This window comes from Eufriesea mexicana, unplaced genomic scaffold, assembly GCF_001483705.2.
Source record: "Eufriesea mexicana isolate 0111107269 unplaced genomic scaffold, ASM148370v2 scaffold996, whole genome shotgun sequence".
Lineage (NCBI taxonomy): Eukaryota > Metazoa > Arthropoda > Insecta > Hymenoptera > Apidae > Eufriesea > Eufriesea mexicana.
Genome location: NW_016909198.1, coordinates 127,788 through 141,396, shown reverse-complemented (window position 1 = coordinate 141,396; position 13,609 = coordinate 127,788). Strand labels below are relative to the sequence as shown.

At 30.8% G+C, this 13,609-nt stretch overlaps 1 protein-coding gene across 15 annotated transcripts in view; it reads right to left on the bottom strand.

Moving 5' to 3' along the window:
- EndoA (SH3 domain containing GRB2 like, endophilin-A) overlaps positions 1 to 13,609 on the bottom strand; it is a 34,077-nt gene that overhangs the window by 10,588 nt on the left and 9,880 nt on the right. For all 15 annotated transcript variants that reach the window (XM_017900053.1, XM_017900052.1, XM_017900055.1 and 12 more), the window contains exon 3: positions 166 to 234. In XM_017900053.1, coding sequence (XP_017755542.1) covers positions 166 to 234 — 69 coding nt within the window. The remainder of the gene's footprint in view (positions 1 to 165; positions 235 to 13,609) is intronic.

Sequence of the window (13,609 nt, the reverse complement as noted above, 5' to 3'; positions counted from 1 at the left end):
TTTCCCTCTAGTTCTCATGTACGATTTCGAGCAATAAAAGATTCGAGCAAGAAAGAAGCACGAGGAAATTTCATCAGGCGATGACGAGAAGATCGATTCAAGGTTAAAAGCGACGCAACAGGAACACCTCGCAGAAACCTTAAAAATGTAGAAACGCGTACTCACCCTCTCCATATCCATAAAGTCGACGTCGAGCTTGGTTCCTTCCGCCCCGCCCATCTTCTCTGTCATGTACTGAAAAAAGAAAAGTTCGATCAGTAAAAAGAATTATGGCAAATGGAGTATGTATATAGAACGGGTACTCGATTAATTCGTGTTTATCGCTGAATTATTCTTTCAATTATATATCTCTCCGGTTCTTGTAATCGAGTCGGAGTAGCTTTAGGTGATTAAAAAGTGAGAACATTTGAACTGGGGTAAATTAGCGTATAAAGTATGATATGGAAATAAGATGGGTACTTTGTGTACACGTTGTACGTGCAGTTTTATGAATGAAAATTGTGTATTGGAAAAGTAAGTTTGGTAAATGAATACAACGGCGAAATGATGTTAATAACACGTTAAGGATGAGTCATGAGATAACTCGTTTACTGTTGAACAGTGAAAATAACGAATGCCGATAAATGAGAAAATAAGTTTACAGTAGTTTTCATTTTAGTGAGTGTATATTTTAATTTATTAAAACACTTGGAAAGCAAATAAATTTATTAAACTTGGAAAGCAAATAAATTTACGATAAATAGAAGTTTCGTGATATAATACTATATTTACTTCAAATATGAAAAATTCGGTATGAATCAGGTACCATGGGGAAATTAAAATAATTCCAAACATAGAGTTAATCACTTTGATCTCTGTATGATTTAAATATCTTACAAAGTGATCATGATTATTTTTTATCATTTTATGGCGTAATTAAGTTTAAATCGATTTCAAAACTAATAAAAGATCGTCCAAATTAGTTTGACATTAGAGCTAATAGTCTGTGGCGTGTAGCTAAATATACTACACACAAGTGGTAATAATTGAAATAATACGATGAAAATAACTAGATATACGTATATATAATTACGTTTTTATCTGAATAAAAGTCAACGTTAATTTTGTCAAGAGCAGCTGTATGTCTTCAATTATTTTGAGTGACTTGTTTGGTAGTTTTAATGTTAAACGAATAACTTTGTTACAAATAAAATATCTATACCCAACTTATAAACAGACATTTCTTGTATGTTAAAATTAGGTTTGCAGTATACTAGAAGAATAATAACGAGACTAATGAAAATTTGTGAAAAATACAAGATTATTCTCTATTTTAAGATTATCAAGGATCGAAAAATGAAATGAACGATTACAAATGACACGACCATTAGTATTTCCAGAAGTCATTTACAAAAAGAAGTAAGAGAAAAATACGGGTCTACCTAAGGACTCCATCGAATGTAATTCGTGGTTTTACCATGAGTAATTAAGGGGGAAGATTCTTGGAATACATCTGCTGTAATCAAGAGGTGTGCTTGCAACCCATAAATAACGCGGCAATGCCAAGTCACTTAAGTAAATGCAAAGTACATTTGCAAAGAAATTCCCTTAGATCGTTTGACTTGACTTGAACGAATATTATGGCAACTTACGAATTCTACATTAAATAAGAACCTTAAATATTATGTGTATTAAGCATAATTTCAAGCAGTTTTTACCTTAACCTTTTTTAATATGCTTTTTACTTAATTATGTTTATCATTATATCTCTGAAAGACGATACCCGTCTTATTTTAAAAATCAAATATTTATTTTGATTTTCCCATCAATTAATAGCGAGCTTTTAATCAGCTTATTGAACTTTCGTGCTCTTCGTCTTCTTTTGATCCAGTTTCTTCGCGGGTACGTTTTCTCTTGCTCTTTCAAATAAAAATACTCTTTCGTTAATATTGTAAAAGTTTATTAAGTTCTTATCTGTACTTTTATTAAATAATAAATTAATAGAAGCAACATCCTGTGGCATTAATTTATATAATTGTAGATATTATTGTATATTCATTAATTATACAAATGAATGGCCAATTTCGAAAAAAATTCTAAACTTAATGAAATTACATACAAATTGACATTAGCAAATCATTTTCATATTCACTAATGTTAATTAGTAACTTAATTTGATATAGAAATGCATATTGCATTCTCTTTGCAAAAATGTATTTTTTATTTGTACAAATAAGTTAAATGAAACGAATACAAATGGAATGGAAATATTTATTCTTCGTGAACAGTATTTGTATTAGAGCACACGTTAATTCCACTGTTTTCATATTAAATATTCATAATTGACGAATAAAAATGAAATGTTAACAGAAAAGTATTCGTGTTATTCTTTACCTTTTTAATTCAGTTTTAATAAGGGATATGATTTCTAGATCAATTGTCACGCTCTCTTTCTTTTTCATCTTTTCTCCTATAATTACTTTTTAAGAAATTCATTTACATGATCAAACCGGACAAGTAGTTTAGCCGAGTTTCTAAAACAATAACGTGGCCTCGAACAATGGGTAAAGTGTTAAAGATGCACTTGAAACTACGTTGAAAATCTTAATGGCGTGTATCCAATCATACTCGAAACCCTAATGATACAGATTTTATAGCCCAGTAACCGAGTTCAATAAGCTGCTCTTTACAAAAAATATTTCAATTTTCGTTTTCGAAATATTAGACAATATTTATTATACAATCGACGAAAGAAATGGAATGTATAGAAATTAACATTTACTATTACTAATAAGTTATATTATACTTGTAGCTATGATACACTGTCAATAACTATTACCAAAATTACATCTCATATTATAACTACTTTATAATTTATAAGAATTAATATCCTTCTCCATTTGTAAACTAAATTAATCGAATTCTACATAAATCCTGATTTACAAATAATATTATTCCCCTTTTATATTACATCGATTAGCAAAAATTTCTATACCACGTTCTCCTTCCAATGTATACATAAAAATTATCACTCTTCTTTCATCTAAATTTGATCATTAATTAAAAAATGCTATAAAACGACACGTTAGGCAGGGTAAATTTTACATATCACGATAAATGCTATTTATCGAGCCCTCAAAAAAGAAACCAACTGCCCCATGGTATCACGGATAAGCCGGAAATTGTCCCGTGTATCACCATAAAGATGGAGCATCGTAAAAGTCTCGAAGGCATATACGATGGCAGTCGATGTTGGTTAATTGCCCGCAGACCGAGATGATCCTGAAAGACGAAACGAGATTTCCTATTGACGAGAAATATCCGTGGGTCAGAGACGAGGGCAAAGGATATAGCTGTAAGATGTTTGAAAAGGGGAGAAAATGCCAGTGGCAGAAAAGATAGATTTCTCGGATCAATAATATCCGCAGTCAATTGATCTAAAGCGATGTGCTACTGAAATCTTGCCAACGACCAACACTCAGGGATATTCGACAATGACTTTTACGTAATTACGACCGTTGATGCAACAATAATCTTAAATAAGACTGTCCGGAACTCCTGATGCAACGTGAAATTCCAACCCTGAAGATGGACGCCGTATAATACAAATATGCATGAATAGGAGCAATACGGTTTCTTAATTCTTTTCATTCGAGAAAAATGTAAATAATTTCAATGAAACGTTGCACGAGAGCACGTATGAATGAGAATCGCAAACATTACTACGCACCCTTGCGCAACTGAAAATGCAATATCGTAGACCTCTTTTCTCGAGGAAGATGAATCATCCACAATGCAAGTAACACGAAATGAAAGCAATTCATTTTGCATAATAACAACGAATTTCGCATCTCGAATCGTCTACAATACCTTCCCCTTCCTGAGCTTCTGTTCAAGACTAGTTCGAAATTATCGCGTCGTTCGCGCGCGGATAATGGCGCGAATTTTAAATTACTTTGAGAACGCGCCGTTCATCGCGCGGGTAATTTGATTGTTTGCTATTGAACGATTCACGGTTCGCAGATTATGTTTCATATACTTATTTGTATACACGAGAATAATCCGCGAAAATATTCGCGGAAAAATAATTAAAAGCTAACGTATATGTACTCATAGAGTATGGAGTCAGTTACGAAAATTGTACTAAAACCTTTATTCAGATACGACTGTATTTCTAAAAGAATATAGATTAATATTTATGTATCGACTTTAACCGACGCAATATTATTTTTCTATTAATTATGTGTTTATCCTAATAATTACTCAATAAGGTATACTCGCGAAATAATTCTTTTCTTCGAAATCAAATATTTCGTTGCAATTAATTAACTCTAAATCAAACGGATTCAAACTTTCTCGCACGACTACCAAATCATAATTAAAAAAATTTCCCACAAATTTCCGACAAACTACCCATCGCGTGCAATAAATAACAAATAACAAGAACGCGTTTGAAATCGTAGGGAAACGGTGAAGTTAATTAAGACTTGTTCGCGGAATTATTCCGCGATAATCGCGGACGTCGATACTCGAGTTATAGGTTGCAGCCAGAGCAACAATATGCTGGGATCCTTGAAAAGTGTAAAAGCCAAGCAACACGATTATTTGACGAAGGTCCCGTACGACCGTGACCTATATTTAACAGTGACCCACTTGTAGAGCGGCACCGCACGCAGGAACATAGGTAGCGTACCGTTGACGATTACACGCCGTCCTAGAGTAAATCTGACCCACATCCGGTAGTTGCAATGTCACGTGCCGTTTGATTCGAATTTATGCACCGATTGTGTTATGATGTTCAGATGCTGGAGACGCGGATGAGATACGCCGCGAGCGCGTCAACGTGAAAACCCGGCTCGTCAAACCTATTGTGCCATTTTAATACCTGAACCGGTTTATTTCCGACGTGATTTATTTCTTATTTATTTCTACTTTACTTTCCATGTAAATCCTATTCGTGGAAAGCAGTACGATTTTCCTTCGATGCTTACACGTGTTAAGTATTTGTTAATTTGACAGGGTGGTAAATATGACACGTTCTTTAGAGGTATTTATTTGCTACGTGTAGAGGTATTGATTAAAGAGATTGGTAAGTATTGATTTAAGTGTAAGTTGAATTTGACTAATTGATTTTGAGTAAGTATTAATTGAACAGGTTTTAATCGTAAGTAATAAACATCAGCTAAAACATTTGATTAGTATAATTGGTGAGTATCAAAGCGTTTAGTAGGCTTTAATTTGGTAAGTATAATTGGTAAATATTAAGTAGAGTATTTAGTAATATATTTAATATTTTAGTATTATATAATATATATACATTTGATAGATAAAACTCAGTGATTACGTATCGGGTGAATGTTGGAAATTGAAAATAAATGTGTATATGGAATTTAAATTTATTATAGATAAACGTGTTACGTATTGCATCCCATAACCCATGCCATGAGTATAGCATAACGATTTAATGTAAAGGATTAACCCTTTGTAACGCGGATATAGCACGAAGTTATGTATATTTACATCTATATCTCACAATACTTATATATTGCATTAAAATTGTATATTATATTAAAAATTATAAAGAAAATTTAAAAATGACTAATTAGAAAAATATATGTTATATCTAGATTATCGAAAATTACGTAACTATAATCTTATCCTGCAATTATGTACCTATGAAGTTATGTGATAAGATAAAATTAAATCACGTTGTCACTCGATTTTTGTTTATGTTCTGAAAACAGTCAGCTCTGATTTTGAAACAGTCATAAAGTCTCCAAAAATGTCACCTAAATAATTATGAACGTGTACCTACTATTCTAAACCTGAAGTCATTTTGCTAAATCATGTTATATCTTTCAGTGCACCAAAAATAAATATCGAAATAATCGTGCGAATTGTGTGTTATACTTTGTAGTTTTAAAAACTGAAATAAGAATCCCATAGTTACAAAATAATTTTCTAACAATTCTATAGCTGCTGCATCACAAAACTATAGCATCGAATAATATCTGGACGCGTCTATCTTTTGGAAAAGGGATCAATTTGATGTTTCCTGGTACATTCGATAAGATAAACTTGTATTGTATTTATACTAGATTGCTATTTTATGCTCTATTTCACATGAAAAACTTCGCTACGTCAATTTCACAATTAAAAATTGGAAGAGTATACTCCACATAAATTTATTACAACGTGATTATGTACTCTAGTGAATTTTAAAATCTCTAACAATCAAATAATCTAATAATTTCTAAAAATAGTTGTCCATTTCATTTGAAAAGTAAAGAAGATTCCAGTTGTGCATTGTACAGCTTCAACAAAATTTTGTTTGTCTCCTTTAATCTTGTTCGCTGTTAATCGACTTTCGTTGGCGTACTGAAACGCTTAATTTGTTTTGCACACTTGCTATTTTGAAAACTATAACGCAAGTTTCGCAAACTTCTTGCGAACTTCTTGCAAACATCAATTGCACCATATTAATATACTAATGCAAACACGAAAAGTAAAGTAATATCTGAATTTATGCACATGTTTTCTAAAAAGATTCGAAAAATTTCATTGCAAAAATTTCAGAATGACTGTGAAAAGGTGTGACTGTGAAAATTTGACTACGTTTCTAATAAAGCTTTCTTAACCTTAATAATTGAATATTAATATAAATTAATAACACTGTATCTTGCATTTCTTTTGTAACAAATAATTATCTGACGATGTATGCACACTGCGCATGGTTCATGAGAAGAATGATTCAATCGCTAATTAATAGTTCTATCGAATGTCGAGTTAATTCATTTAATGCATGCATGTACATTGTGCAATGTCCACGAGCATTCAATACATTAAATTGATTTTCAGAAATTAACAATGACAAAAAGTTCTCCTGCCTCTTGGTTTTATAATATGATAAAATTTAATATCTTTAAGCTTTCTGTACAACAATGATTAATTACTTAACTGCGTCTTTGTGATGAAACAGCGAAACTTGTGAATAATTGGTAACAAAGAATTAAAATGCCATTAGCATAATTCGTTTTACATATTTCACGCCGATAAAGAGGAACATGAGTACTGGTGTCACAAATATTTAATAATGTAATTATTACGCGCGATGATATAAGTTAATATGTAATTTATGCAGCAATTATGTTATAACGTTCGTGCAACATACATGGATGGAATTTTAAACCCAACAATCGCGACATCAGCTAAGTATGCTCCATACGTAAACGAATACGTAAAACTATATTATTTTTTAATATTTAAAATTATATATTCCTGAAAGTAAGATCATTTTTATTCTTTTGGTTACATTATTATTATGAAGAAAATTCCTTTATATTTATAACTAATATGAGAAAAAATATATTTAATATAATATAAAGTAACAGATTTTCAAAAACAAAAGAACATCTAGCCCTTCTATAAAATATCAAAAATATCAAAAATATCAAAAAACGATCCACACGAATAACTCAGAAATGAGAGATACTGAGGAGAAAGTCTCGATTCGATCTGCTCAATGTCATAGATCTCTTCACTGAACACCATTTACCAGTAAGAAACAAGTACCTCTCAAAACATTTATCTTAATTCTCCTCGAATGATCTGTTAATTATTTCCAATCACTCGTTTTAATTGCAATTAAAAGGATAGAACTATGAAAAAGGACACAAGCGAATAATTCCACCGATTTTTCAGTACTCGAAGTAGGAATTCGATCACTAAGAAATTGCTAAGAGTTCAGTTACCGAGACCCTTGAAGGGTAATAATCCAAAAAGGATAAAAATAAATCCACGCTTTCAGCTCGCTGGCTACGATACCGCGGAATATAAATTTTCATGAATCGGATATTGTCTTCCTATGATTGGGATTGAAACCACTCTCCTGGCCTCGAGTATCATTTCCTCAGATTCGTTTAAAAAGCCAGGGAAACTTGAATTAAGCTCGTCCCCGTATAAAATACACGAAGAACTTAGTCAGAACTATTCCCGGTATTTGCATTTGCTTTATGGAGCAATCTTGGCCATTGCCATGAGTTCTGTCGAATAATTACGTTCATCTGTTCCACGATACAACGATTTCAATAAGTTTTTAAGCAACTGCCTCGTAATTACGACTGAACCATTTGACACAGAAACGCTGAAAAGGGGATTGTAAACGGGGTGGTTTTGCAATAAACGACGAAAACAAATGCAACGATCCTATGTGCAAAAATAAAATAAAGTGGAAATATGGATTGAAACTGATCAATTTCAGGCTTTGTACTCGCGAAGAGTAAGTCTACGAATGAACCGTGTATCTGATTGTATCTGAACATTTATTTATTATTAATATTATTATTGATATACGATTAAGAGCGATATTTCGTGATAAAAAGTATTTGTTCCTTTATCTTATAAAGAATTGCCCAAGTTCATATTCTTGGAAATAAAAATTTATTTATTTATTTGTCCTAATATTTCAGATGTAATATATACTTTCATTCAAAATATTGGGATCATCCTTTATATTTATAATTTTATGGTAGGAAATTTTGTTCTTCTCGTTAAATAATTCTCACGTAATATCACTCACAATCTATATATAGGCAATAATACAAAATTCTTCTATAGATAGAAAATAAACAGTATTTCATGAAAAATCGAATTCAAAGAAGACAATAATTAAAGATCACAGAGGAACACATGATAAGTGACATTTTTATATTTTATAGAAATATCATTCTGTCAGCTAATCCCGTATTAAATTTCAGATTAAACATATTTTTCGTATCTTAAATCTAACAGGCTGTTCTCCTTTTCAATGTATATAAAAATACTTCCTCTTACTTATCGAGTAGCATAAAACTAAAAAAATTAATTAATTATGAACATATCATGTCTGACCCGCATGATCTCTAATTATACTTTCAATTTCTTACTATATTTGTACTGTGAAATATATAAAAACCTAAAGATCTATTCATACTTTTTTCATTAAAAGATCCAAGTCCCTTCTGTGTATGTGTATCCTACAATATCTCGAAACGAACTAGAACAATGTGAAACACCGTGTATGTATCTTGAAAAGAAACTGGTTTCTATCAGTACTGAAAAATCTATCCAGAATACAAAATCAAGCAAACAGATAATAGAAAAGAGGTGTATGGAAATGAAACCTGACATAATGCTTAACTCTAAATTTTAAGAATTGATTCAACTGAATTAAATGTATTTAAATTGAATCGAGCGAAAAAGAATTGTTTAAATTTACAATCGGTTATTGCAGAGATCAGAATTCAACTTTGATCGGTTCAAAATATTTTGTTCTACATTTTTGACCTGTTTTACACACAGAGTCACTGTCCTTTTGATATCATTTATTGCAAGGCTCGCCATAGTTGTTGAACCGTTCTTCTTGCATTGATTCCTCTGGTTTAAAGAGGTTTATCTTCAACCATACGACAGAACACGTTAACCATCACGAATTTAATAAGTGTCGGTCTAAATAAGAATTAATTGTTCCACTCAAGACACATTGAAGCAGATGAGACCTCTGTTCTTGGGTCAGAACATTGTACTAATGGTTGCAACGTCGATCGATACGAAATCGGGATTGTTCCTAGTTAAATATGGTACAGGGAAGAGTACCAAGTTTGGTCTTGGTAATGGTGAATACGATAGACAGGAAAATCGATAGGCAAAGAAGATTGTTTTTCAAATTGTTTCGAACCGTAGAACTATTAATAAAATTACGATATAATATAGTTAATATAGTTAATACCTATCATAATTCTTGGAACACCTAAAAATTCTATGAACTGGTTAATATTCATTTTTAAATCATGGATATTAAATAAAATTTCTGAATATAAATACTGTGCACACGAACCTTGTGCCTAGTATGAGAAATTATAATTAGCACTACTAATTAGAATTAGTAATTACAGGTAGGAGATGTAGAGAAAGTAACAGATAGGATTTAATAATAGTGAAGTTAAAAACGAAAAAATAAATTGTGACTGAATATGAAAATGTAAAACTCGAAAAGTAGATTATGAATTAATTAAGAATTAATTAAAAGTCTCAATTCTACTGAAACTGTCCCAGATAATAAAAAATGATATAATTATGAATAAAGCGAATTACACTGTAGGTTTAATATAAAATGTTATTTTTGTGATACTTCAATGATTTTTTTAAACTGTTTTACACCGTATTGGCATGTGACTTTAGTAAATTTTTCATTACCAGTAATGGAAAATTTTAATTAGTATAAATAATTGGATCGCCAATTAACATAACATAGGAGATGTTACTAATTAAATATGTCACAGATTTTAACGATGCCATAATTAAACTTAATTATAAAAATTATAAAAATACTTATTACTGCAAGTTCGTCGAGTGATAGAAATGAATAACACAATTATTGATAATATGAATATGTTGCATAACACAAACACTGTATGATACAAACACTATCATAATTTTTTGAAAATTTTATAAATTAATTTATATAGTATTGAAATTCCGAGCATGAATATTGAACACGAATATTGTATTGGAATGTCGACTAATTGATTTCATCTAATATTTGTACCAAATCAATATTGGAATAATGAGGTGAAAGATTATTGGATAGAATCAAGATACAAGGATGACATTGTACATTTAATTGTACATCTGATATGAAGAAATACCAACAAATAAAAGATTTAATGAACCATGCACGATTAATGATGTATACCTACTTAAAAAGAAATGATAATAATCAATCTCGACGAATAAGGATCAAACTCGAAGTATATTCGAGTGGAACCTAATGAAATGACACAGAAATCGATATTCAAGAGTAAATTGTCTCAAATATTTATTCACTTTAATCCTCGAAAAACATAAAACCAACAAGTACAAGTGAAATAACATTATAATTGCCAAAGAATGAAAACAGAGAAGACCTTTATCAAAATAGAAAGTACACGAGTAGATATATAGAAACTGCAAATTAACAATATAAAACTTAACACAATGTTAAAATTATAATATAAATAACAAATATAAAGGAACAGAATACCTTTGGATAAATTACTACTATAACGTAGTTATAATGATAACGCTAATATCAAATTTCAATAACACTAATAATAATAATTGAACAATAATTTAATGTCATTAATAATTCATAATTTAATATTAATAATTCAAATGACGAGGTAAAATATGTATGTCATTCAAACTGCTAACTACTCTTGGCTAATTTGATAGTACAAAATAAATAATTTTTAATGATTTCATGTTCTTAATGGGATAACAGTATTGGAATGTTGTTCGATCTCATTAACCAACGACAGATACCAGAACAACGAATACACTTCGCCAGCAAAAAGTGAAGCGAAACCTATGCACAATCGAATCGGTTTCGTTTGAAATCCGGAACACGCAACAATGTTTGACTTGTACACAGACTAGCCTTTGATTTATCTTTCAAACATTCTAATCGACCACGTTGATGCTTCATACTACTATTTATCTTTTTCCTTCCTTCTCTCCTTTTCTCTTTTAATTTAGACGTGAATCTTGGTATTATTAAACAAGAAATTTGCTCCATTCCTCATATTCACTTTAATACCTGTTTTTCTTAACTTTTGATATTCTTCAGGTTCTCGAATTTTTTCAATTATACGATTTAAGGCTGATACGATTTTCCAATAAGAGGAAGCTTAATGTTGTTTTTGGATCGAGGTATTTTCGTGCAACATTTCATCGAACATGAACATGATTTCTCACAAAGAACAAAACCACAGGATTGTTCCACGATAAAACTCACTGTATCGGTAAAACTAATTATCGACAAGGACGATACGGTAAGCAGTTTACAGATTCCAAAAGTATTATTCCGAAAGTAAACTGTTTCTTTCGACTTTTGCCAAAAATCATTTAAGATAAATTGATTCATACGCTTGTATAAATATCTCGAATATCTGAGATAAATTATAAAATTGTGATTATGTATTTTTATGAAACTGTATTCGTTTCGGAAAGATGAATAATTTGAAAAAATTACACGTAACGATATTCTCTAAATCAATTTTGTTAAATAAGAATTAATGAATTGAGGTATAAGTTTAAAATAAGAATGTGAAATATGAATAAAAATTAAACTTAAAGAATTATCGTAAATATTAAAGAGGTATTGCAATATTTGTTTATGTTAATTCTGTTCTCTGTATTAATTAATCTTTGCCATTTATTAAGTTATTTGTATAATTTTATTTTAATTTCGTGTTTACAATGAAAATTTCCTAAAATTCACGATTTAATTTTTCTGTGGAAATATAATAAAACCTGATACGGAATAATACTAAATTAAATTATTCAAAATTAAAACTAGCTGCGAACTATAAATTGCTAAAAGTAATTTGTAAAATATCAACTAAATTTCAAGTGAAAATGACATTTAAAGCTGCATTCGAAACCTCAAAAGTGCATTTTAAAATCTGTTCAATGTGCTGTTGGTTACCGCATTACGATCAATTTACACTTCGTTCAATAATTACATAACATGAAAGTCTGTTGCATTATATACGGAATATTAATAATCACCTACGAACAATGCGAATATTTTCACCAAAATCATACATTGCATCCTTCAATATCGCAATTTACAACATTTATTATTCTAAATACGAATTATAATATTATGAAATATTAAAACTAACTCTCTCTCAGTCATACGAAAAAGCTGCATAATTCGTCGAATCAAATTCGATTTAAATACCTAAAAATTCTATTAAAGACCTAAACTTTAAATTGAAACAAAATTAATTACACATCAAAACATCTCATTAAATATTCTTCTAAATATAATACAAAAATGAATATCTCTAGCTAATCTATCAACATCTGAAATACCTAATGATACAAGAACAACCTCGCGATTTTTCTCGTATGATCAATTAAAATATTCAAAAATTCAACCAAAAGAACTAAAATTTAAGGTAGAACAATGCTAATTATCCGAACTTCTAATCCTTTATATTAAAACAAAGAACCTTCACGATCCATTTAACACAGTCAATGAAAGTGTCGAAAAATTTAATTCAAGGCACAACTAGTTAAATTGTCGAATATTCCAAGAACTTATATTAATATATTCAAAACAGAACCTTCACGATTCATCTAACAGGATTAATTAAAACACCCAAGAATGCGACAACAAGCCTAAACCCCTAACCAATGCGAATCTCCTAATCATCCAAATCTCCAAATTTCAATCCCCCTATCCCAAGAACAGTGCATCTCCTCGACATTGTTGCCGAATATGACCAAGTATGCCCCGTAATGATTCGTCAAATGGTGAAATGCAATTGAAATCGCGGCATGACCTAGTAAAAGTCGACGAGATATGTACGACTACAAAGGGGAAACCGTGATTCCCCGGTGACGAAGTAAGCTTGAAAATCTGGCCTCGAAAAACTCGGCGAATCTCAGTCAGTTAACCGTGCGTAGGCGTGGATAACGCGGCTCGCATCTCGTGGCATAGCGTAATTACGTTACGGAAGACGTTGAACACCGGTTCGAGGATCCATCGAGACCGTGGCGGACCTTGGCCAGACACGATTGCGAATTAAGCGCGATTCCTGCT